Raw genomic sequence first — 24,973 nt, forward strand, 5'->3', positions numbered from 1 at the left:
TTCCCTTACTTCTAAACGCTCCCCACACAAAAGGCAATGCTACTACAAAGTAAAGGACAAGTGAAATGGTGGTCAGCGTGCCTCTTGTCTTTAGGACGATTTCCATTGCAAAATTATACTAAAATCTACTATGTTGACACAGGGATTTACTTGGCTGCCAAGGTACTCTGCTCGAACTGCATACATCTGTAATCTGGTTTTTCTTTTTTCCTAGCAAAAATAAAAATCTAATGGTCTCATTTGCCAGTTTCTGTCAAAATCAAGTGCTGGTGTGAATCTGAGTATACTTTTTGGACAAATAGAGGTGAAATCCCAAAGCAAATGCTGTTTTCTAGTGACATAACAGGTACCTTCTTTTGACTATATCCTTCCCATAATGCTAACTTGTAATTAAGAAAACAAATAGAAACACAGGCTGCTCACCTATATCATGAATATCAGCATATAAAGTGTGAGCAGGTAAGTATACTTATTATCTTCCCATTATTAAAATTAATCCAAAATATATATCCTGAATTGTTGTCCTCTTCACATGGACATTCAAAATACTTTGATCACTGGATTTTAGCTTATGCCATAGCAGGGTTTGATGCAATCATGAATTTTAAGTCTGTTCTGGCTAAACTCCATTTAGTGAGCTGTCATACGTGGCTGAGTTGTGAATCCAGTCATCTGGGTATGAATCCATCTGCTGATGCATAAACACATCTATTTTTAACTTCAATTGTCTAATGGGTGATGGTGCTTGGTGTCTTCAGTTTTTTAAAATTTTTAATTCTCCATCCACCTATAAAATGCATACTGGGATGACCTCATAAAGACGTAGGGGAATAAATCTACACAAAAATTCTCTTAGCCCATTACATTTGGCATTTTCCAGAGATGTTTATTTAGCAAGTGAAGGAAAACTGAGAGGACTTTCAGCCTCAGGTAATTAGTCATTTAAAACCTTTTCTTCCCAGGTGGTCACGGCCTCCGTTAGGGGCTTTTGGTCTCAGCGTTTGTGTGGTCATCCTGTTTTATCTCTTAAAGATTTTCATCTGTTCAATTTTTTTTTTAAAAAATCCTTGGTTTCTATTAAGAGCCCACAGTAAGGAAAATTAAAACAAGGGGTCGAAGAAATATCAAAATGTCCTAAGTATTTGTTCAATGTTTTAAAATCTACAAAATGCTTTCATGTACATTTTCTCATTTAATCCTCAAAGCCTAAGGAGGCTCATGTGATTATTGCATTTTAAAGGTCAGAAAACTGAAGCTCAGGGAGTGGAAAGACTTGCCCCAAATCATAAAGCCAGTAAGTTGTAGAAGCAACACAATTGGACTTAAAACTGGCAGACGGACCTTCATTGTGATTCGAATACAGAAATACCTTTTTTCTTTAAAGCGTAGTGGGTACATGTACTTCACAGAGGAAGGAGGATGTAAGAGCCCAACTCCTGGACATATTCTAAGGAATAATTTTTAAAGTACCTACAAATATAGCTACTTTTCTTTCTACATGAAAAGGTATCTTCAAACAGAAAAGACTGTCAGTTTCAAAACTGAGAAGCAAAACATTGTTAATATTGACTTGCGAACATTCTACTTATGAATCGATCATAAATCTATTAACTGCTGTGCTAAATATACTCTAGATTTATCACCGTGCCAGGTGAGTAAAGACAAAAATTAGATTGCTTATATCATTTTCCCTAAGATTCAATGTTATACAACAGAGAGAAACCATTTTATTCTCTCTCTCCACCTCAAAATAGGAGCTGGCTAACCCAAATCAAGAATTTTCCTAAAACATAGAGGAAAAGGAACATTTAGTTGTAAGTGCTGGGTTTCCAGTGCGAACGAAGGGCAATATTCTACAGGAGACGGTTCCTATTAGACCTGTGTCTGTATCAGTATCCCTCCAGGAACTGCAGTCCTGTCAGACGAGGGGACCACCAGACAAGCCCTAGAGGACGTGAAGAGCCCCCTATACATGCTAAAGCACAGAAGAACAAGCAGCTGCTCATTCTCTGGCTTTCAGCACTGAGGAGCTAAAGAACAGTAAAATGGCTGCTTCTGGAGAAGCACTGTTCCCATTTCACAGTACATTTCTCTCCGATGGTCCTTGAGCTGTGGCCACATCCAGGGCAGAGTACAGTGAGTCACTGGGGGCGGGGGCTCTTTCAACCTAGTCCTCAGACCTCCCTGCACCAGCGAGGAGCTCCTGACGGATGTCGCTGTGTGTGTGTGTGTGGGGGGGTCTCCCGCTGCTCCTCCTCCTTCCTGCTCAGAATCCCAGCCAGGTGACTGACAGAAGACTGCCTGCCTCAGGTGTGGTGGGCCAGGAACAAGGTACCAATCGAGAGCAGCCCAGGCTCTGTCAACCTGGTGGTCTGGCTCCTCCTCGCCTGAACTACTCCCCTCAGGGATCAGAGATCTGGGGACCAGGCCCCAGGGAGGAAGGCAGACCAAGGTCAGAGGGGCAGCAGGGGGCCACAGTCTTCTGCTCCTGATTTTATTCACTGCGATCCTTCAAGGAAGGGGGCACAAAAACCATTTCTCCCTTAATAGAGGTGGAAGCACCTCACACTAACTGGGGGTGGGTGACATGACAGATTTAGTAAGGACGCTGAACACACAGATACTAGGCCAATGTAAGGCCCATGGCAGGAGACTCTGAAGTCAGACAGTAGGGAAGAGGAGTTTTCTCGAACTCCCGAGCTCTCTTGGCTAGGCCCCGTCTGGCCCTGCCCGTTTCCTAGGACCTAGGACGGCCCAGAGAGCCCAGAGGTGGGATCGCAGTGGGAGGTTGGTTAGGGAATCTCCTGCTGCTCAGGACCCTCCCTCACCAGCTGCCTGTGTGACACAAATGAACTGAAGTCAGCTTAATGCTTCAAATGTTCCAGGTTAGTGTAACTACTTGTGTCACGGGGGGGAAAATCCTGAACTGTACTGAACCCACCTTCTCCGCCCTGATCCTGAACTCATTCTCCCATCGTGGTGACCACTATCTGTGTCACTGGGCTTTGGCAGGCGAAGCAGTTTAAGCCTCTCCTGACGGCCATCATCACAACTGTGAATTTATAAATCTGTGTACATGGAATTATTGGGAACCTTTTACACATCCTCTAGAGAAGTATGAAAACTGAGACTGAGGAAGGGATCACTCATCAGCACCAGTAGCTCAGATGAGGTTATTTTGAGGAGGATTTGAAATACGCTCAGAAGAACCAGACAGGTGCCAGTTCAATCCAACCTTGATCACCAAGCAGTATTAAGGATGGTGACTCAGAAGTGGCAGTTTGGAACTGATGCTTTTGTTTTCGTTTGAACCTCATCTATTTGTTTGATCAGAACTGTAAATAAATAACAGAAAGCCTTGGGGGGCAGGGACCACATATAATTCATCTTTGTACCTTTCCTAGCTTAACTGTACCTCACGTGAAGGACGTGCTCAAATGTGTATCGGATTCATTGGCTTGAAATTTTTAGTTTCACATGGGTGATGCAGTGTAGTTCTCAGAATAGAAGAGCAAAATGAAATCTACATTCTAATTATCATGAAAAAGGCCAGATAAATAGCCATCTCCAATGATAATTAATAACCAAACTTGAAAGGTGGTGTTGACAAAGGAAACGTGGAAGGCCTGTCGGCCTGAAGTCTAGCAACCGTCTGATGGGTAAATCTTGATTAGAAAAACATCTTCCAAAATTCTGCTCATTTCATTTCCATGCCAGAAATTTGATTACTCTTAAAATCAAGATTACTGATAATCTCAGGAATGCTGCTTTTGTTTTTCTATAGAAAAGGTTTTTAAGAATTTATTAGTAAAGCGTCTGATGTTTCCAAATGTTAAGATCAGCTATCATGTAAGCATCCTACTTAAAAAACTGATTTCACTTGTATGTTCATAAGGCTTTCCAAAGTCACATGTGAATCCCAAATGTCCTAAATCATTAGCCGGCACACATCTAAATTTGATCCCTTACCTTACCCTACCTATAGTTCTGACTTGACAGTGATTATAGGGGCGACTTCTCAGGTATGCAGCAGCATGCTGGGAGGCAGCAGGGTGACATTACTTGTTACTCCATGTACTTGTCAAGTATTTATTAAAATAATTAGCATTATTTTTACTTTTGTGATTTTAAGTAAGTTCCACAACTTCTCTCAAAGGAGATAAACTTACATTTCTTTCTTGAATTCTTCCATTTTTTGATTCTCTACAGTCAGAAGTTCTTTTGATTTGTTCAGCTCTTCCACATTTTTCAAGTTGTTTTCTTTAAGTGTATCCAACTTAGAGACCAAGAGAAAAAAGCTTGATGAAATTATTTCATTTTCCAACGACATGACAGGACAATGAAAAATTATTCATGAAAGTATGCATTAAAAAATAGGTGAAATTAAGTCACTTGCAAAAAAAAAGGCACCTGGGTGAAGAGATTTCAAATGACCAAATCTGTTATACACTGCAAAACTCCCCCTTAGATTTAGTCAGACATTTCCTCTACACCTGGCCAAAATGTCACACTAAATTGCATCATAAATTAAAACAAAAGTTTCCTTTCACCTTGCGTATAATTCCTATTTTAGTATATGTGCTGCCAAAGCGAGCACAGTAATTCCTAATATGTATCACTGAACTTGCTATTTAAGTATGAACCATCTTAAAAAAAAGAAAAAAAAGAAATTGCAATGGCATGACGTTAGTAAAGATTATTCTTTGTAATGAAAACAAACCCCCTTTCTTCTTCACAGAGTAGCAATTTAGGATATATTTTTCAACATCAGTACCAAATTTACACAGTCCTCATTAAATAATTATTTGAATCAAAATATTTGTAGATGGGAAACGATTTAGTTATCCATCTGAACTTCAATCTGAAAAGGAGAAAGTCATGTAGTGAAGACTGAAAGGCATTCATACATATTCAACCCCATCGCCTGCCCACGGGGAACACAGCCAGCTAAGGTCTGGCCCCTGGCAGAAAATCCAGGCACGTTATAGGAAAGAGTGGGGATGTGACCAACCACAGGCTCTGGCAGGGGGCTGGAGTTCTAGGTGCAGAGTACCTACCAAGGACGAGAGGTCACTATGGGCCACCCATTACACAGGGTGTGCTCCTGGTACCAGGCTGGCTTTCTGGGGCTTGTTTGGTTATCACCTACAGGCAGAGATTCTTTTGCTGTGTCACATGTCCTCAGTCAGGAGTCCTAGAAAGTGTCTCACTAGTTTTTATACCCCCATCTTCCTTTTAACGCCCTCTAACTTTTCTAGATTTACAGAACAAAAAAATCAAAATATCACAATGGATCTAAAAAATGACTCATCCAGCCTTGTACTCAGGCTCTAATGAAGATACCAGACATCATGTTATGGAAGCACACAATTCTCCCCGATGCTATCCTCAAAGGTTAGAGATATTCCCTAAAATCTTCTATTTCAGCTTCTAATTCTGATTATCATCTATGTTTTTTTAATGCTTTTATATTTTTAGCAGTCTTCTTCTCTTAGGACTGTCAGTTCTATAAATGTACTCCCTTCTATGTCAAGTTTTAGTTACCTATAATTAATCTCAAAATGTTCAAGTTTTTTAGATTTCCACCTATGACCTTCCGTGATGAGAAGGCCTTGTCTTTACAGTAGTCATTCAATGTGGCTATCCCTTTCCCTGCTATGACTCCTAAGGTCTTACCTACCAATAACTTTAAAAAGCACCCGAAGTTCTACCAAACATCATGTAATTATTTGGATGAATCAATCTGTTTAGGATTTAGGTGCTATCTTCCCAAAGAAAGAAAGGTTGGTATGAGTTGGGAAGGTGGGAGGAGGGAAATCAAAGGGTATAAGAATGAGAAATGCCGCTTTTGGATAGAAGCAAAATTATCTTGACACCACAAATTTGTCCAAGACCCAGAAGTGACTAATACAAGATAACACAATAGGGGAAAAGTACTGAATTAGGCCAGGAAAAGGCCTACGTCAAACTCAGGGCTGAGGAATGGAATTTAGTGGCTCAAAGTTGGGAAGAATTGAGAAAAAAAAACGTAAGTGATCTAAGATAAAAGATACACAAACTAGAGAATGTTATCAGTACCTCTCTCACTAATTCTATCACTGAACAACTGTCATAAAAAGCCATGCTATTAGGGTTTTCCCCTCGTTCTTTAAAGGTTGATCCTACTAAATAAGTAACGAAGTAATACACTTTATTTCATATTTTCATGGTTCTGGTGTACATTCGACTCTGCTAACATAGATCAAACCTGTACGAGGCCACACTTCCAAAAATAAACAATCCTGAGTCAGTGATCAAACATCCCATGAAGTCGATAAGCTGTCCTTTGTACAAAAAGCCATTTAAATCTGATTACTTCATTCTGTAGTTTTTCATTTGTTTGCTTGGTATCCTCCAAGGAGGCCAGAGTTTCGGTCTTCTCTTTGGTCATCTGTTCCATTATCTGCATGGCATCTTCTGCTGTTTGAGCAGCCTAAATACAACAAAGCAGTGTGAGAAATGAGGACACCCCTCACCGAGCCCATTAGGTTAATGCTCAGGCAGCGTCAGTGTCTGTGTGGTGAGGGAATCACACAGAGACGGTGAGCCACCCAATACCAAACCAACAAACTAAGTAAGACATGAAAGGTCTTTACGCCCACCCCACGTACAACGGGGTGACACACCCTTTTCAGGCCATTTTTCAGTAAGCCAATTGTCATATGAAATTTGCATAATTTCAACCCCTCTAAACCTACATCTTCCAATGCCAGTTCGAAGTTACATTGACAGTCATGCTCATCACTCTGGCTTATGTTTGAGAGAAACGTTCAGTGATGATAGCGTAACATCCTTATAGAGCTGAATTTTTCTCTTAATCACACTTATTGTCATAAGTTTAAAATATTATTCTTGCTATTTCAAATTTGGGACTTTTCAAATCATTCCGAATTTAGGTTGGGAACTGTTCAAATAAAAATTATTTGGGCAATTATAATGTAGGGTTCAAGTGTTTAATGAGAAACATTGAATGGAAAAGTCTATAAGAAGCTGTGGGTATAATGAATATAAACATGCCTGTGAATAAAAAAGATAATGTGTATATGGAAATAAACCCTTAGCTGACAAGATATAAAAAATAATCATAAAATGAATTAAAATCTTTTTAGGCACTTGCTTACAATTTCATGTGGTCTAATAAAGCTTATGGGAATTCTGCCTTATACCTTCCCTATTACCAGCCACGGAGGTTTCACTGGAATCTTCCAATTCCAAATGGATAAAAAATGAAACAGTTAAAAGCCAAACAGAAGATACTACTTCAACATGTGCCTATTTTACTATTGTTCTTAAGCCTTTAAGAACCATAGTTGACTTTTTCATGAAAATTTCCCCTTAAATTAAAAAATATATCCTTGTTATTCACAGTTTACAATTGTTTCTAATGGAGAGAGACTGCTGCAATTAGACATTTAGTAAAGAGCTGCCCTTTCGGGTGGCAACACATAGCTTGAGACCTCTGAGCAAGTGACTAACTGGGGCGGCCAACAGGTTAGTGCAGGGTTAGTGGTCCAGGGGCTACACACCGGAACCTCCCACTTTACCGTAAACGACTGAAGACTCTCGAGCTCTCTAATTTTAAGAGTGAGCTTGCTCTTGTCTTTCCTCAAAATACGGTTTTCGTTTTGAGATTCTAGGAGATTGGCTGAAATGTGGCTGTTGGTTTTGGCCAGCTGGCTGATCTCTTTCTGGAGGATGAAGTAGTTGTCAGCCAGCTTCTCCTTCTCCTTCAGGAGCTCGTCCTTTTTCAGTGTCATTTCTCTCTTCTCGGCCAGCAGGCTCGTGTTGTCCTGCACGGCCTTGGCCCGATCGGCCAGGGTCACCTCGTGGTTCAGCCGGAGCTCAGCCAGGATCTTGGTGACGGAGCTGTGCAGCTCCTGCAGCTCCAACTTGGACGTGGACAGGCAGGCAAAGTCGCTTTTCAGGGTCTCTATGTTGGCGGCGAGCCGCGCCGTTTCCGCATTCAGGACTTCCTTCTCCTTCATTATCTCCGCCATTTTTTGCTCCGATTTGGTCTTCTCTTGGATTAGCGCCAAGTTTTCAGATTGGAGCTCCTTCGTGCACAGTCTTAACTCCTCCAGCTCCTGCTCCAGGAGCGTGGCTCTCCCGTGGAGCCTCTTGTTTTCATGCAAAGACGACTCCTTTTCCTTTGCTCTGTCTTCTTGCTCCAGGATTAAGGACTGCCGCACGGTCTGCAGCTCCTCGTTTAACTTCTGACACTCCTCCTGCAGGTTCAAGCCGTCCTGCAGCAACATGTTCTTTTCAGAACAGCAAGTCTTGAGTTCAGCGTTCAAATTCTCCTGTGCTTGCAGGATATTAGTGTGTTCTTTTTCTAGATGTTTTTTGACATTTTGAAGCTCTTTCAGCATCAAAGAGAGCTCACACTTGGTGGCTGCCAGGTCTTGGTTCTCCTTCTTCCTCTCCTGAAGCTCTTTCTTCAGAGCATTGAGACTGCCAAGCAGTTTCATCTTCTCATGCACAACGATTCTTCTGTTTGCAGACTCTTGATCGTATTTCCTTTTAAACTCTCCCATGGCTTTGATGGAATTTTCTCTTTCTGCAAGTAAATCTCTGTTTTGCATTTCCAGCACAGACTTTTCTTTCAAGAGACTATCAAGCTGCTTTTTGAGCTTAGTAATTTTCTGACAGGCCATCTCCTTCTCAGAAGTTAGGTAAGTGATCTTCTCATTCAGGCTCATCTCAACACAGGCAGCCTCTTCTAAGCATTTGTTGAGTTTTTCAATGATGATCCTATTTTCATTTAGAAGTTCTTCTTTTTCGGCCAAGAGCCTTCTCTCAGATAAGGCCGAGGTTTCCTTTTCATGCAGAAGCTGGATGCACTCGGAGTCTGTGATCTCCCGACTGGTCTTAACTTCTTCCAGGAGCTTCGTGAGGCTGGTATTTGTAGCCTGCAGTTGCAGAATCTCTAGCTCGGCCTTCCGCAGAGCTTTGCCAGTGTCATCCAGCTGTGCGCGGAGCCTGCTGGCTTCGGTGCCGAGCAGCTGTTTGTCTTGGAGGGCAGCCACCAGGCTGATGTTCAGCTTCTCCTGATCTTGAAGCAGCACGTCTTTCTCAAACTGCAGTTCTCTGTTGTCCTGAAGCAAAGTGTCTCTTTCTACCTTTAAGGCCACGCACATGTCATCAAGACCTGACTGTTTCTCTAACGCTGCCTTTTTCTCGGCTGTGAGATCGTCGATCTCCTGCACCAAGGTTTTCTGATCTTTGATGAGCTCCTCGTAAGAGCTCTGAAGCTTCTGAATAATCTCATCTTTATCTTTAGCCGAGGCAAGGTTTTCGGTAACAAGCTTCTTGATACGACCTTCCAGGCAATCTTTCTCCTCCCGATTCTTCTTAGACTCAGCAATCAGATTATCTTTGCTGAACTGGAGTTCTTCTATGAGTGCCTGCAACCTTGCTTTAGAAGCTTGCAAAGAGTCATTTTCCATATTTATCTTCAAGAGTTCTTCCTGTGCAGTATCGATTTCTTGAAGCAGCTTCTCTCTCTCAACAGCCAAAGCTTCATTATTGAGCTGTTCCTGCTGATACAGCTTTTCAGCATCTTGCTTTTCTCCTAAGACTTTCTCTTTTTCTAAATTAAGAGTTTCGTTTATTGACCACAGTTTCTGTTGGTCTTCCTGAAGTAAAGTTATTTTGGCCTCCACCTCTACAAGCTTTGATAAAAGAGAACCTTTCTCTAACTTTAAAGCATTTCCCTCCTGTGCAAGAAGGTGCTTCTCTGATTTCAGACCCCTCAGCTCTTCTGACATTAGTTCAATTTCTTTTTTGGCTGATGTTAACAAATAAGTTAGCGACTACAGAAACAAAAGATGGAAAGAATGGAAACAAAATGAAATCAAGCAGACAAATGCAAGCCCAAATAACTTAATGTAACCTACATCATAAAAATTTTTAAATTTTTACAGTCAGTGTCATAGAAACTATCTAGATAACAAAGGAAAGAAACCGGATGAACAGAGCCCATAGAAGGATACCATAAAGCAGGTTTAGCTCTGCAAAGTGCTGATATAGTTATTAGTTTATCTTTGAAACAACTTTTGAAATTATTCCTGATCTCTACCTAGAAGATAAAAAAGTAGTTTGATTTTGACATCAGGGCATAAGATTTTTTCCAGCCATTCCAATTATCCAATAACTTCTATCGTAGAAAGGATGCACAGGAAAATCTTTAAAAATATAATCCAGGGGCAGCCGGATGGCTCAGCTAGTTAGAGCGTGAGCTCTCAACAACAAGGCTGCTGGTTCAATTCCCGCATGGGATGGTGGGCTGCGCCCCCTGCAACTAAAGATTGAAACTGGTGACTGGACTTGGAGCTGAGTGGCCCTGGAGAAACACACTGTCCCGCAATATTCCCCAATTAGAAAGAAATACAATCCAAAGAACTACAAAAAGTGAATATATTTTAAATAAAAAGAGGAGGGAGGTAAGAGCGGGGGAGAAAAAAACTGTTGCTTTCAAACTAACTGCAGGACCTTGCTTACTAAAAGACAATCACTGGCCTGAGACTGATTTGGTCCCAATATTACATATAACTTACTAAAAATACAGACTAATTTGCTAGGCTTTGGTGAGCAAATAAATGGGTTTAAAAAAATATTGGTTTATAAAATAAATTGACCACAATTTCTATACCAGTGCTGTCCAGACTTTCTGCAATGGCGTAAATGTCCTGTTCACGGTCCAATACAGTAACCACTATCAATACAGTGAGCCCTTGAAGTGCAACTACGGAGCTGAATTTCTAATTTTATTAAAATTGAACAAGTTTAAATATAAATAGCCACACATGGCGGGTGGCTACTGTACTGGACGGCACAGCTATAAGTCAATGGCTCTTAAAACCAGGGAACACAGAGGATTTGGGGCTCCACGAACCGGACATGTTACATAGAACTTGTTGGTCCCAATATTACATATAACTTTCCTAGGAAAACCTCTTAAGGTTTCATCAGATTCTCAGAAGAGCCTGTGAGCCTCTGTTCTTGACAAACACAGAAATCAAATAAACAGACAACTCTGGATGGGGGAACAGCCCTGACATTTTAACAAAATGACCCTTGTATTGTAAAAACAAAACATAACAACAAACAATAATCATGAGACTTTACACAAACTACTAGAATGCTGTGGTCTGGTCAGGCTGCGACATTTTAAGGGAAACACTAAAAAACTAGAGTCTGTCCAGATAAAGATGACTGCCAAGACAAAAGATCTGGATGTTGTACCCAGTGTTAAATGGCTCACAAAACTGGACATGTTTTACCGGGAGACGAGAAAGCCTTGACGGCCGGCATGCAGGAGGGAGGAAATGTAGGCATCTTACATATGACACATATTATGTCATCGTCCACTTAATTCATAAGTTTTAAATGGGATTTGGCTCAAGTCCTACGTATGCTCTTTTGTATTTTCTTTCTACTAAACTCTATAAACATTTCTTTGGCATATTAAAAGTAATTAAAGACAAGTACTTACTGTTCTTTGAACAAGTTAAATAGTAGTAGGAAAAATTACATAGGAGTAGGGAGGCTGAACTTCATTAAGTTCTGAGTCAAAAAGCACAATGGGACACAGATACAGCCCTGACACCACAAAATGAAAATCAATGTATCAAGTTCTACTCTCTTTAATAATAGGATGTTTCCTCGCAGCCCCTGAACCCAGCTTCCTTGTCAGGAAGCTCGTGGTGCCCTCCTGGGACATAGGAAGTGCTCCCTGGAGTCCTCACTGCTAAACTGTCCTCGGAGAGCTGTTCCTCCAACCAGGCTCCACCCCCTGCTCAACTGCTTCCCCTGGCCTCCGCCTTTTGCTTTCCTGCAACATGTCTCTCCTAATGCTAGCGCAAGGTGGCAGCAGGATGGCCAAGATGAGAAGTACATGCTTTCCCACAACAAAGAGTCTGTTATAAGCAGGCAGACAGAGCTCAGGCAACAGAAGACTCTCTGTGACAGCTGGGAACAAGCAGCAGAGGGGGTGATGGCCACCCAGGACGTTCAGAGGAAAGCCCTGCGGCCATCACCAGCCCTGAGAAGAACCGCGGCTGGTACAGAACACTTGAAGCCGTAGGGAAGGTGACTGGCCCTGTCATGCCCTGTCATGCCCTGGGCAGGTTAACACTTGCCAAGGCCACTGAGCTCATGCCACGCGCTGCTGCTCCCTCAGCACCCTTCCAGCCCGACGTGGAGCTGGGCAAACTAATGCAATGACGGAACTCTCTCCATAACATACTTTGGCTTTGTCAGCTTGTTTTTTCAGTTCCACCATCTCCTGCAACAAGTCACTGTTCTCCTTTTGTGCAGCCTTCAGCCTCTCCTCTGAGTCCAAGAGCACTTTCTGTAGGTCCCGCATGGCTTCTTCATGCTTCGCCTTGGTCTCAGTACTTGCTTCTTCATACCTGGCTTTCAGATCTTGACACTGGTTGTGGCTCATTTCTATCTTCTTTTCCTGCAGAAACCCCAAGTGAAGGAATAAGTCATCTAGTCATATTTGTATCGCCCCTCACGTTCCATGTCACTCAACAGTCCCATTTATTCTCTCCTTACCAGGTTCAACAATTTTTCCAGCAATTCTTTCTTTTCTTCCTCATGTTTTTTAGCTGCTTCTTGCTGGCTCTGTTCAGCTTTGCGAGTTACTTCCCCAATACTTCTCTGCAGAAAGCTTACATTTTCATTCGCCTTTGTAAGTTTTAGCTGTAATTCTTCTACATTTCTAGAACAAATTTCAAAAAAAGGTGTCAGATTTTTCAAAAGAATACCTTCACTTCTAGTTACACTTAAAAAGATACTGTTAATAATAATTGTATTAATCATTATAAATGTTATGAGTAATTAATAATATGTGAAATAGGCACACAAAAAAACTTGCCCTGAAGAATAATTTTAACAGTTTTGAAAGTTATAAACATACGCTTTAGAGTAACAACTATAATTGTGAAAGTTCATTATTTTATGTGAGTAGATCAATAAGGAAAAATGAATAAAAGCTAAACATACTAAAGGATTGAGTATTTAGAAAGTTTCAAAATTTTAGCAATCTAAATTATCAAAATCTCATTCTAGTGCCGCTTAGGAACAGAAGACATAAAAATGATGACAAATCATTTGAAGTTCTAGTTTAACGATAACCCTGTACAGAAAAATGTATAGAAAATGTGGGACATCAACGTAGAGAATGGGCTATCAAGGGAATCTGAGAACAGACAGGGGACACTTGGGTGTTACCTCTGCATTTTATGCCCCTGAAACACCTACAGAAATTAACTTCTCAAAGGCACTGTGCCACAACCACCTGTACGGCTGCGCCCACCTCCACGCCAGTCTGACCACAGTGGGCCAACCAAGGCTCAGTTGCCAATCACCCACCGACGCTGAGGCGTGTGTGGATGCATGGCTGGATAGAAACATAACTCTGCCAACCATTAACACTTTCAGAATCACAAATCTAAGGGTCTTAAAATGGCCTCGAAAAGTTTTTGCCTCACAAAACATTGGATTTTTTTACAGTAGCTATTAAAAGGAAAAAAAAACAAAAACAAATCAAAGCAACAGGAATCTCAGAATAAAGACAAGAGCAGAGGTAAAGATAAAAGAAGTGCTGGCACTGAGGATGGACAATAAAGCAAGGGCTCTGGGCCCAGCCTGCCTAGACCTGAAACCTCAGGCAAGCTACTGAACCTCACTAAGCATCAGTTTTTTCTTTAAAATGGGAACAATAACACACTCACCTCATAGGATTAGTATGAGAATTAGAAAATATACTCTGTATGAAGTCATTAGCATAGCGCATGGCGCATACCAAGCCCTTAGTAAGTGTTACCTATCATTGCATTGAAATAAGTTTAAAATATCTTTAACTGCCCATAAAAGATGTTGTTGCCATTGATAAATGACTGCCATTTCTTTAAAAGTCACCAAAATATCTACAATATTGTACTCCTTAGAAGGTTAAACAGTTGATTCAAGGCTATACTGAGGTAATAAGAGAAAGGAAGAGACAGGAAACTTGAAAATGTTACAATCCTGAAGACTTGGGATTCTTTCCTGTGTGGACCTTGCTTCAGAGCCTCACCTCACGCCGGCACGCGACTGGCATTCATACGTACCTTTCTTTCAGACGTAATTCGTCATTCATTTTGGTCAGCTGAGAAGAATTATCTCCTGACATCTTCATTATTTCTGCAATGTCGTTTTCCAGTTTTTCTTTCGCCTTCATCAGCTGCTCTTCTCTTTCACCTCTCTCTCTAAATTTTGCCTCCATCTCTGAATTTTGTATAAAATAAAAATAGCACTGTTGTGTTATCATTAACAAACATTTACTGACTGCATCTTGTACGCAAAGCCTTGCTCTGGGAATATTTGCATATAGCAATCCCTACCCTCACAAAAATTAGATTCTAGAAAAGAAGACAGACACTAAGCAAGAATGAAAAACAGTATAATAGCACTAAGGACTAAGAGGAACAGAAAAAAATACAAGCAGAGAAGGGAGCTATAAAAGGAGCTGGGGAGGTTAAGTCTTAGCTAAGGCCTCTCTGAGCTGGTGACATTTAAGTACAGACCTGAAGGAAGGGAAGAGGACTACAGGAAGAGGGGGAAGCAAGTGCAAAGGCCCTGAGGCAGGAACATGCCTGACATGCAAGTACCACCAAGGAAGCCGCAATGGTTGGAGTGGAAAGAACAAGATGAGAAGCAGTAAGAGAGGAAATCAGGGCAAAGGCAGGGCCTAATGATGGTATGGACCATCGCTTTTACTCTGAGAGAAATGGGAGCCACTGGGTGGTCTTGAGCAGACATGTGACATGATCTGACTCAATGGTGAAGGATCGCTCTGGCTGCTGTGCTGAGAACAGACTGAAGGGGACAAGGGCAGAAGCAGGTAGTCCAGGAGGCCACTACTATGATGGCTGGCTTGGGCCAAGGATAGCAGTGGGAGTAGTGAGATATGAAACAGGGCAGAGAGGATTTGCTGAAGCTTAGAGACCTCAAACAAGTATGTTATCACATTATATCACCATGAGTGAAGAGGTTATACCTGAATAGTAGACATATTATCATAACATATTACAATGATCTCAAATCCTAGGAAGCCTGCTATATCTAGTGTTTAGTAACCAGGGACATCTTCTTACCTGCTAAATTTTCTCTCAACTTCTCCAATTCAGAAGACAGCGCATTAAACTGCTCCTCTTTTTGATGTAATTTATTTACAGTTTCTATTTAGGATAAAGTTACAAGTTTAATACATTTCATATTGAACAGGCTATCCAGAGCTTGGCTGTCTTACAACAGTATCAAATCATATGCGTGAGATTTGAGGTCACAGGAACACTAAAAAGCCGCATGACAAATCAAACCACTATATAAGGATCTAAAGAAGCAAGCATGCATCTCTTTTGCCTCCCCAACTCTGTACATCAGGCCGGTCTCCCCAACTCTGTACATCAGGCCGGCCTCCCCAAATCTGTACATCAGGCCGGCCTCCCCAACTCTGTACATCAGGCCGGTCTCCCCAAATCTGTACATCAGGCCGGCCTCCCCAAATCTGTACATCAGGCAGGCCTCCCCAAATCTGTGCTCCAGTCAGCAATTTCCTCCTTCCACTTCAAACTCAACAGAGCTATCAATGACTGAAGCTTAAGTAAGAGAATACTTCTCCCAAGTATACTTCCATTTTAATACAGAACAAGCTTTAAACCAAGAGGAGAAACGATTAATGGGGTCTGAGGCTTCAGGAAGCCAGTGGAATGCAGTCTAACTGTGCTGCAGGAACTACAGAGGGCATGCACTGTGTGTCCAGTTTGAGGCCAGGTCCAGTTTAAGACACGAGATTCTCTAAGCGGTCTGCTCATACTTGAGTTACACATACCTTGCATACGTCTCTGGACAGAGACTGCCTCCTCTGAAGCATCAGAGAACTTTTCTTTCTAAAGAAAAAGAATTGGATATTTAGAAAATAGAAAGATTTCAAATTATAAAAACTAAAAGTTTCAATCAGTTATAACGACAATGCTATCTACTTTCTGTTGCTGGCTTTTTCCTTAAAACGAACATACTTAAAACATGGACGCATCAATTACTACCATTTGCACACTGTGCATGTGTCCGCAAGAGGGAATGAGGTCTGCGTGTGTGTGTGCACTCCTGGGTGTGCAAATATCTGCATACACGTGTGAGGATGCATGCTTATGTAAGTGTAGGCAGGCGTGTGTACAAACGTGGGGCTCAGCTCTCTTATCTAGGACTTTCCTTTCCCATAATATGTGGGTGTCTCCGGCACTGCTCATGGTTATCGGCCTTGATTAAGCTCAAGTTTCTGATGTAGGAGGCAAGGTGAAGGGAGAACAGTTGAGAAAGGTAAGAAAAAAATGTCCTACGACTTGGGATTAAGGAAAGAGGATATGGATGAAAGGAAAAGTAATTTCCTGATGGGGAATAAACTGAGTTGTAAGAGAGAATTCTTTGAATTTAGTTAGACAGCGCTCTGCCCTGCTAACAGCCATGCCGATCGCCCAGCACGGTTTCCTGACTTGCTGGCACGAGGAAAGTAGGCCAAGGCGCGGGGCAAGACCTCATTATACAGGAAACCTAACGTGTTGGGTATGTCACTTGGAAGGTCCATGTGTTTAGGAAAACTAGTAGTGAATAACATGCCAAAGCAATGCATTATCAAAGAACAGATTATTGTTTGGAAGTACAGTAGGTTCCCCTTACTTGTTTCGCCTTCCATGGTTTTGGTTACTCACGGTCAGTCAAGGTCCGAAAATATTAAACGGGAAATTGCAGGAATAACAATTCAATAAACAATTCCTAAATTGCCATTCTGAGTAGTGTGATGCAATCTCGTACCATCCCGCTCATCCCGCCCAGACGTCAATCACCCTCTGTCCCGCACATCTAAGCCGTATACACCACCGTTAGTCACTTGGTAGCCATCTCGGTTATCAGATGGACTATCACGGTGTCTCAGTGCTTGTGCTGAAGTCACCCTTATTTTACTTAATAATGAGCAAGAGTAGTGATGCTGGCAATTGAAGCCGTCAAGTGCCTCTTTTAAGTGAAAAGGTGAATGTTCTCAACTTGATAAGGAAAAGAAATGTATTTTGGGGGTACTAAGATCTACAGTAAGAAAGAATCTTCTGTCTGTGAAATTGTGAAGAAGGAAAAAGAAAGTTGTGCTTGTTTTGCTGTTGCACTTCAAACTACAAAAGTTATGGCCACAGTGCCTGGTAAATGCTTAGTTAAGATGGAGACTGCATTACATTTATGGGTGGAAGACACAAACAGAAACATGTCTCAACTGACAGCAATGTGTTGCACCAGAAACCTTTGAGGCTATGTGAGGACTTCAGCAAAGAGGTCCCTGCAACCAGTGACCACATGCACATATAATTTTTATTATGGTGTACTGTCGTAATTGTTCTATTTTAAGTTATTGTCAGTCTCTTGCCTGACTTATAAACTTTGTCATAGGTACGACAGATCTGTATGTGTAGGAAAAACGTATTACCTGCGGTTTCAGGCATCCACTGGGGGTCTTGGAACATACCCTCCGCAGATAAGGGGGTCTACTGGAATACCTACCTTTATTGCTAGTTTGGGTTTGATCTGATTTCCCTCAAGGTATTTACCAGCCAGTGACTAATACCCACAATTTAAATCAATACTTTAAAAGAGAAAAGAAATAGGTGCAATACTTCTTTCTTTATGGAGATTTTTGTTTTTAAACAGGAGCAACTGAAATGGCCAGAACCGAAGAGGTACTTACCAAAATCTGAAGTTCTTTTTCCAAAGCCTCTTTCACTCGACTGACTTCACTCAAGTTTTCCTGAAGGTTATTAAGCGTTAGCTCTTTTCCCTGCAGCTCTTTGGTAATGCTACTAGCCTACCATACAGAGTTACGTGGTATAGAAGCAAATAAACAAAAACAAAAACAAAAAAAGAATGAGAAAGTAAAAAGTAAACAAACATAAAAAATTTATGAGAAAAAACACAACTAAACACAACTGAAAGAAGTAAAGGCATGGGTAAGAAGCTTTTTTTTTTTTAACTCCAAAAAACCAATCAATGACTTTTCACACGGTCAGTTCTAGATATGATTGCCTACAGCTATTTTGAGATAGTTAAAAGTGTTTTTCTATACCTAAATTTGCAATATCAGCATGATCTAAAGCAGAAAGTGCAGATGATTACTTTCTAACTGAGTTAGTTGAGCAGTTTCATTTTCTGGACTTTAAAAACCTTAAGATAGGAATGGTGGATACACGTGGCCTGTGTCATCATTTTCTGTATATGCCTCGAGTACCTCAACATACAAAATTTTTAAAAAATCCATTAGACAACATTCATTAGAAATGGGCTTTCACTAAATCTTGATATAAAAATGTGGACCAACCATTAACTACATATTCTCGACTAATTAATTTTTGTGTTTTGATTGGTATTTGGGAACCAAGTGAGGAGATTTGAGAAAAATTTCCTATAATTAGTTTGTCATCTTCGACTAAGATTATTTAGCAATTTTTGCCCACCTCCCCGCATTTAACCATCACAGCCCCTCCTTCTTTGTCAACAGAGCAGCTTCTCCCCCAAAAAGCTCAGAACATTCAGCATCAATACCAGCACCTCAACTAGTGGCAGGAGGGCTGGGAAAGAGTATTCATTCCCCAAGCAACCCTTAAAAGTGAAGATGACATTTAACAAGGCTAGTGAGTAAGAAATGCAGCTGGGAGTGTTTCATATCATTTCCTGCCTTGACCAAAAGCAAACTTGTCCAGTCTTTCCTCAAAAAAGCAGGGAATAAATTGTATTCCCCTCGTGACACAGAAAAACCTCCAGCGAGACGTAAGTGGAATTGCAAAGGCTCCCGGCTCTTAAGCTTCACTTCACCGAGTGCTCCGTATCATTCCATGCTCACTTACAACAGTCGGGTGGCACTCAGAGTTCACATTCTACTTTTATAAATAACCTTACAGACAAGGCAATTAATTCTGTGGGGAGATGAGCTGATAAGTTTCTATCTAATTCATTCATTCATTTACCTTAACACCATCAACTTAGGCCGTTCTCTATTTAAAAAATAGATTATTATAGACTGGAACCAAGCTTAAATAGATCATCAGAGAACAGCCCAGAGATAATATACTGTCCAGATTAGGAAACCAAAATAAATTCACATAGTTGAGCCACTATTTTCTCTTATCTCCTCCAATGAAACCATATTCAAGACACTCAGAAGACACTATGCTCAACTGGGAAATTTGTTAGCACCAAACAGTTGGTTTTAATTAAATCAGGACTTTGGAGGATGAGTTACCGCAACTAAAAAATAACGTACAATGCAAAATAAGAATAACGAACAGAAAGAAAAAGATGGAGGATGTCAATACAAACCTTGCCACTTTCAGCATTCTTCTCAACCTCTAAATTTTTAATCTGTTTCTCAGCTGCCTCAAGCTGCTGTCTAAGTTTCTCGATTTCCGATTTACCTTCGGAACTGGCTTTCTGAAGGGCATCAAGATCCAAGAGCTTTTCCTCGGCAGCCTTGAGCTGTGATGTAAAATTATCAATAACCTTGGTTTGTTCATTGCATTTGGCTTGTAGTACCTCTAGCTCCTTTACCTTTATTTCAGCTTCCTGCAATTTGTTTAAGGTGTCTTCCATTTCTACTAGATGCTGGTCTTCTGCTTTGTCCAGTTTTGATTTGATGGCTTCCAGACTGTTCTCTTTCTCTTTAATGACCTTCATCAGCTTAGCCTTGACGGCTTCTATCTCTTTGGCATGAGCCGACCGTTCCGAGTCATGTTTATTCTGCAAATTCTCTATTTCGTGCTGGTAATCCAGTCTCACTTTCTCTATTTGCGTTTTCAACTCGGCCAGTTCTGCTGTCTCCGTTCCAACACCCTTGCTGAAGGACACCTTCAGCTCCTCCATGGCCTGCTGGTGGGACGCAATGGCCGTCTCCAGCTTGGACTTCCACAGAGCGATCACGTCCGCGTTCTCCTTGTTGGCGTGGTCCAGCTTGCTTTTCAGCGACTCGCTCTCCTTGGAAAGCTTCTCTGTGGCAGCCTGCAGAGCCTTCACCTCCTTCTGATGCGCTTCTTCCTGGGCTCCAAAATGCTCCTTCAGAGAAGCGACTTCTCTCTGGTGGTCAGCGTGGGTGGCTTCTAACTTTTCTTGCAAAGAGCTTATCTCTTGCAAAAGGGACAGTGACATATCAACATCCCCAGCAGGCTTATTGGACTCTAGCCTTCTTCGCAGCTCAGCTACTTCCTGTACTTTCAATGCTAGGTCTTTTTCTAGTTCCATTATACGAGACTTTTCTGATACTGTAGCCACCTATTAACAGCAGTCCAAAGAAAAAAAGATCTTTTAAACAACAAATCACAGACAACTTTCTTTAACCTTGGAGATCTTTAATAACTATCCCATCGCAAGGCAGCAGTCAAGCCACCAAGAACGCCTATGTGTTAAACTGCCTCTAACTGAGACAAAGGTTTAAGCCCAATTCTGGTAGCTCCAATTCAAGTCTACAATCTTTGGCAAACTTCCACCATTTTGAGATGCTAAAGGAATCTAAAATTGTTATTGAGTTGAACTTACTCCAAATATATTTCTTTTTCCTCCAAAGAAGCTTAAATCAGGGAAGTACCGTGTTTCCCTGAAAATAAGACGTAGCCAATCAGCCCTAATGCGTCTTTTGGAGCAAAAATTAATATAAGACCTGGTATTATATTATATAAGACCCAGTCTTATATTATATTAAAATAAGAGCGGGTCTTACATTAATTTTTGCTCCAAAAGACGCATTAGGGCTGATTGTCTGGCTACGTCTTATTTTCGGGGAAACACGGTACCCATTAACTGATAATAAGTTAATAGAAACAGTAACTTTCAAAGTTCTCAAATATATCTGCCTGCTGGAAGAAGGAATCCTCCTTACTCTGCAAGTTGTACCCGCCCCGCTTCGCATAGGATGTGTAAGTGCTTACTGATCTGATGGGTATGATTTGAAAAGACAGTGGTGTCCAGTATAGTAGCCATTAGCCACATATGGCTACTGAGCATGTGAAATGTGGCTCATCTGAGTGACATGGGCTGTAGGTGTAAAGTATACATCAGATTTTGAAGACTTAGGGAAAAAAGAACATAAAATATCTCGTTAATTTTTACACTGATTACATGATAAAATGATATTTGGGACATATTAGTTTAAATAAAGTATATTACTAATTTCACCTGTTTCTTTTTATCTATTAAAAAAGTATGTGAATGTACCAGAAAATTTTCAATTATATGTATGTGGCTTAGATTATACTTCTATTGGATAGCCCTGGCACAGAAGGTATAAAACTATCCATCGAATGTTTCAATGAATACCACATCAACTAGACAATAAAAGCCTCAACGGGATGACGACGAATTTATTAACCTTTTTAAAATGGCAAAGTAAGAATGATAACTTACCTGTGATTATACGTAAGACCTTACACAGAGTGCTCCTTTCAGACTGTGTAATGCTGCCAGCATTTTGATGTACACACCTGGCTCCTCTAACCCAGTGGTTCTCAGACTGTAATGTGCACGAGAGTCACCTGGGATGTATGTCTGCAATGCAGGTCCCTAGTTTTTCACACGTATTTTGATTCTACTTCAGCTCTGGGATAGTACCCAGGAACCTGCTTCTTTTAAACAAACACCCCAGGACTAAGAAAAACCCTTTCTTAACCTGTGTCCTTTTATTCTTAGGAAATTATTTCCCTCTGCTACCTGTTGGGCAGTCAGTTTAGTATACAAAATCCGTGGGAAATGGTAGCTTCGGGAATAAAAATTAATTATTTGACTAACCTGGGAAATAGAAGGGAACATGAATGATTTAAACACACCAGTGAGCCCCAAATTTCAAGAAACAAAACTCCTCCAGATTGCAACTCCCCTCCCTCACTGTCTTCATTGGGACAGAAAATAACAGACCTGCTGCTTTTACTTCCTCTGCCCACTTACAGGCTGCGATATCGATAAAGACTAAAATGTCCACAAAAGAATAGGAAAAGAAAGCACTTTGGTTTCCAAAACTTCATAATTGAGTCGTTAAATATTTCAGAGCTGACTATAATTGTTGTATTTCAGGGTTATAGATGCTTCAGGTTAAAGATGCTAATTCACTTATATACTTTTTTCTGGGGTGTGGAGGGGATAGTTCAAGAGTTTGTTACCACAAAATAAGGTACAGAACGTTAATAAACCCCACTGCCAGAAAGTCTGTAACATAAATAAATCCAATAGGACTATAGTTCATAATTAGTCATAACAAAACAGTCAAATTGAGGAAAGGCCAAGTAAAAAAATACATGAATATAATAAATAGTGTGATTAAACTTTACGCAGCACTTCTATTTCCCAATGTCTGCCCTCAGGCGAAACTATCAATGTGTCTGCCTCTCCTGTTCGATGAAGGCCATAAAAGTCAGGTATCGTTCTTACTGTTGTTAACATCTGTACAGCACCAAGCAGACCATCTATAAACTGGACTTATTGGCTTAGAGACATTCGAAAGCACTTCCTAAAAGCAATGTATGTAGGTGGTATGAAACTTATGGGTCACTGGTTAGTTTCACACTTGGCAAACCAAGAGTGAGGTTCAACAGAAGACCAACTTGTTCTAGAATTATAACAGCTTGAATCGGAAATATTTGACTAACCCATGCTGTGGGGGAAAACAAAAGCATCAAAGTTGTTTGCTGACAAAGCAGTTTGGGAGAGGAGTTCAGAAGTAAAAAATATCCTTACTTCAACAACCAATCACACTAAAGGAGCTCAATCTAATTATTAGTCCCTTGTATTTCCCAGATCAAGTGTGAGGCTCTCAGTAATGAAGAAACAGCATCAGGATCTTTCTTTTTTTTTAACCAAATACACAGAAGATATCTTTAGTTTTGAGGTCAGCTGAGAACACGGTCTTCTTAAAAAATAAAAACTTATGATTTCGAGAAGAAAAATCACGCAATTATCTAGATTTTTAGATTAATGATTTCTCAACAAGAGAAATTTCTAAAAATACTAATAATTCAAAAGAAAACATCAGGATATCAAAATTTGATCAGAGAGAGTAATTTCTGAAATTTTAAAGTTAAGGATTTGGGCAATTTAGCCATTGACAGTTAAATTCATGATTTAAAAGGTATATATACATACACGTTTCTTATATGTAAATGACTCAGATTATTTCTTAAATCTTTCAGCACAAAACTATTTCCACAACAGACTCCTTGTTGTGGTGGTTAAGAGCACAGACTCTGGGGCCAAATGGCCTCGATCAAATCCTGGCTCCACCTTACTAGTGTTAGCTGTGTGACCTTAGGCAAATGATGTAACCTCTTTCTGCCTCAGTGTCCTCAGCTGTGGAATGGGACAACACTACCACCTCACTCCTGGGGCTGTGGTGAGACTGAGTAAGTTAATACTGGTAAAGTGCTGAGAATAGTGCCTGGCAATGAAATAAGCACTACGAATATAGCTGCTTTAATACACATAAGCAAAAACATGTCAAATGTAGTGGCTGGGGTTTGTACAAAGCCATTCTGTTCCCAACACACCATTCCCTCCTGACAACTGAGATTTCAACCTCCTGGGTGATGGAAAGGAGAAAAATGCAAAGAGAGCTCAAGTATCAAGGAAAAAAAGATAACTGGGGTGAAAGTCCTTAACTCTCACTAAAAAGAACCAATGTTTCAATTCCCTTCCCCCAAGAGGCCAGGGAAGAAGGCAGTAAAAGAGAGCTAAAGTAAAACAACAACAAAAAATTGTCTAGAAAACCCAGTAACTAGGAACACGAGAATAAGAGGACAATTGACTGCTTGTGGAGAACTGGAGAAATGTATTTCGAGGTATCCATACAAAGAACTTAAATGCAGCTGTGGAGTCCACGCAGTGTATACAGCTGTTGAGTTTCTGATCTTGATTTTGGTTGAGTTACCCCAAGGAATGAGTCTTTACCTTTGACGAGAGATTTGATAGAAAATTCCTGTGCCTACCCATCTGTCTAAGCTCACGAACAGTATCAAGAGCAAACTCAGGTTGAACCACTGGGTCGAGGCGGAGGCCAAGTGCAAGGCACATCACCCGAGGTGTCCACCCTTCACATCCATGGGTCTGCTTCATTAAACAGTGAAAACCATTACCCTAGTGTCTTCTAACTCCCTCTGGAGTTTGTCAGCTTTGGTCTTTTCAAAGAGCAGGCTCTGTTCAAGCTCCTTAATGCGGGCATGCTCCAGTTTGGTCTGCGTCTGTTAGTAAAAAGGAAGAGGAAGAGAACACAACAGTGCCACCATGACATGCCAGCGCAAGAGGAGAGACAGCGGCATGCAGGCTGAGCCACCAGTACCTTCCGCCGGAGGATGAACAAAAAGGGTAATGGAGAAGGGAGAGGATGGAGGTGAGATGAGGCTGGCGGGAGGATGAACACTACAAACGAAAGGATGAGGCGGACGGGGCATGAGCTAGTGTACCGAGAAAGGAAAATGGAAAACACATGAGGCAAGGTGAAAAGTGTCAGATGCATGCAGCCAAATATAAGTTATATTGCTAAGTGAAGTTTATCAGCACAAATTAGAATAGTTAATATTCCTCTAAACTATCATTTTCCCTCCTCCCCACAACAGCTCTGTGACATTAATGTGTATGTAACTGACTCTGACTTTAAAAAGTAGCCTGACCCTCAAAATGGTCACTATCACCTAAACGTGGAAAAGGTAACGTCCTAAGTCTTGTGAGTGTTCAGTACATCCCTTAGAGCAGATCCTTGCCCTGTGGCATACAATTTGATGTGAACAAGGGTCAAGTACGAAACCTAACGAAGGGAATCTAGAAACTAGAGTTCAGGATATCACACGAATGGCTTTTGCTGGGACAAGTGAGAAGG

General features: G+C 41.0%; 1 protein-coding gene across 14 annotated transcripts in view; it reads right to left on the reverse strand.

Annotated features, from left to right (window-relative positions):
• The window catches only part of CLIP1 (CAP-Gly domain containing linker protein 1), a 100,837-nt gene that overhangs the window by 23,294 nt on the left and 52,570 nt on the right, over window positions 1–24,973 (reverse strand). For 6 of the 14 annotated variants that reach the window (XM_074321587.1, XM_074321583.1, XM_074321586.1 and 3 more), the window contains 11 exons: window positions 24,234–24,338; window positions 19,447–20,391; window positions 17,822–17,938; window positions 15,923–15,980; window positions 15,186–15,269; window positions 14,160–14,316; window positions 12,601–12,766; window positions 12,287–12,502; window positions 7,584–9,851; window positions 6,356–6,472; window positions 4,170–4,276 (listed from right to left, as the gene is read on the reverse strand). In XM_074321587.1, coding sequence (XP_074177688.1) covers window positions 4,170–4,276; window positions 6,356–6,472; window positions 7,584–9,851; window positions 12,287–12,502; window positions 12,601–12,766; window positions 14,160–14,316; window positions 15,186–15,269; window positions 15,923–15,980; window positions 17,822–17,938; window positions 19,447–20,391; window positions 24,234–24,338 — 4,340 coding nt within the window. The remainder of the gene's footprint in view (window positions 1–4,169; window positions 4,277–6,355; window positions 6,473–7,583; window positions 9,852–12,286; window positions 12,503–12,600; window positions 12,767–14,159; window positions 14,317–15,185; window positions 15,270–15,922; window positions 15,981–17,821; window positions 17,939–19,446; window positions 20,392–24,233; window positions 24,339–24,973) is intronic. The other 8 variants (XM_074321588.1, XM_074321589.1, XM_074321590.1 and 5 more) reach the window with 4 other exon arrangements.

This window comes from Rhinolophus sinicus, linkage group LG16, assembly GCF_036562045.2.
Source record: "Rhinolophus sinicus isolate RSC01 linkage group LG16, ASM3656204v1, whole genome shotgun sequence".
Lineage (NCBI taxonomy): Eukaryota > Metazoa > Chordata > Mammalia > Chiroptera > Rhinolophidae > Rhinolophus > Rhinolophus sinicus.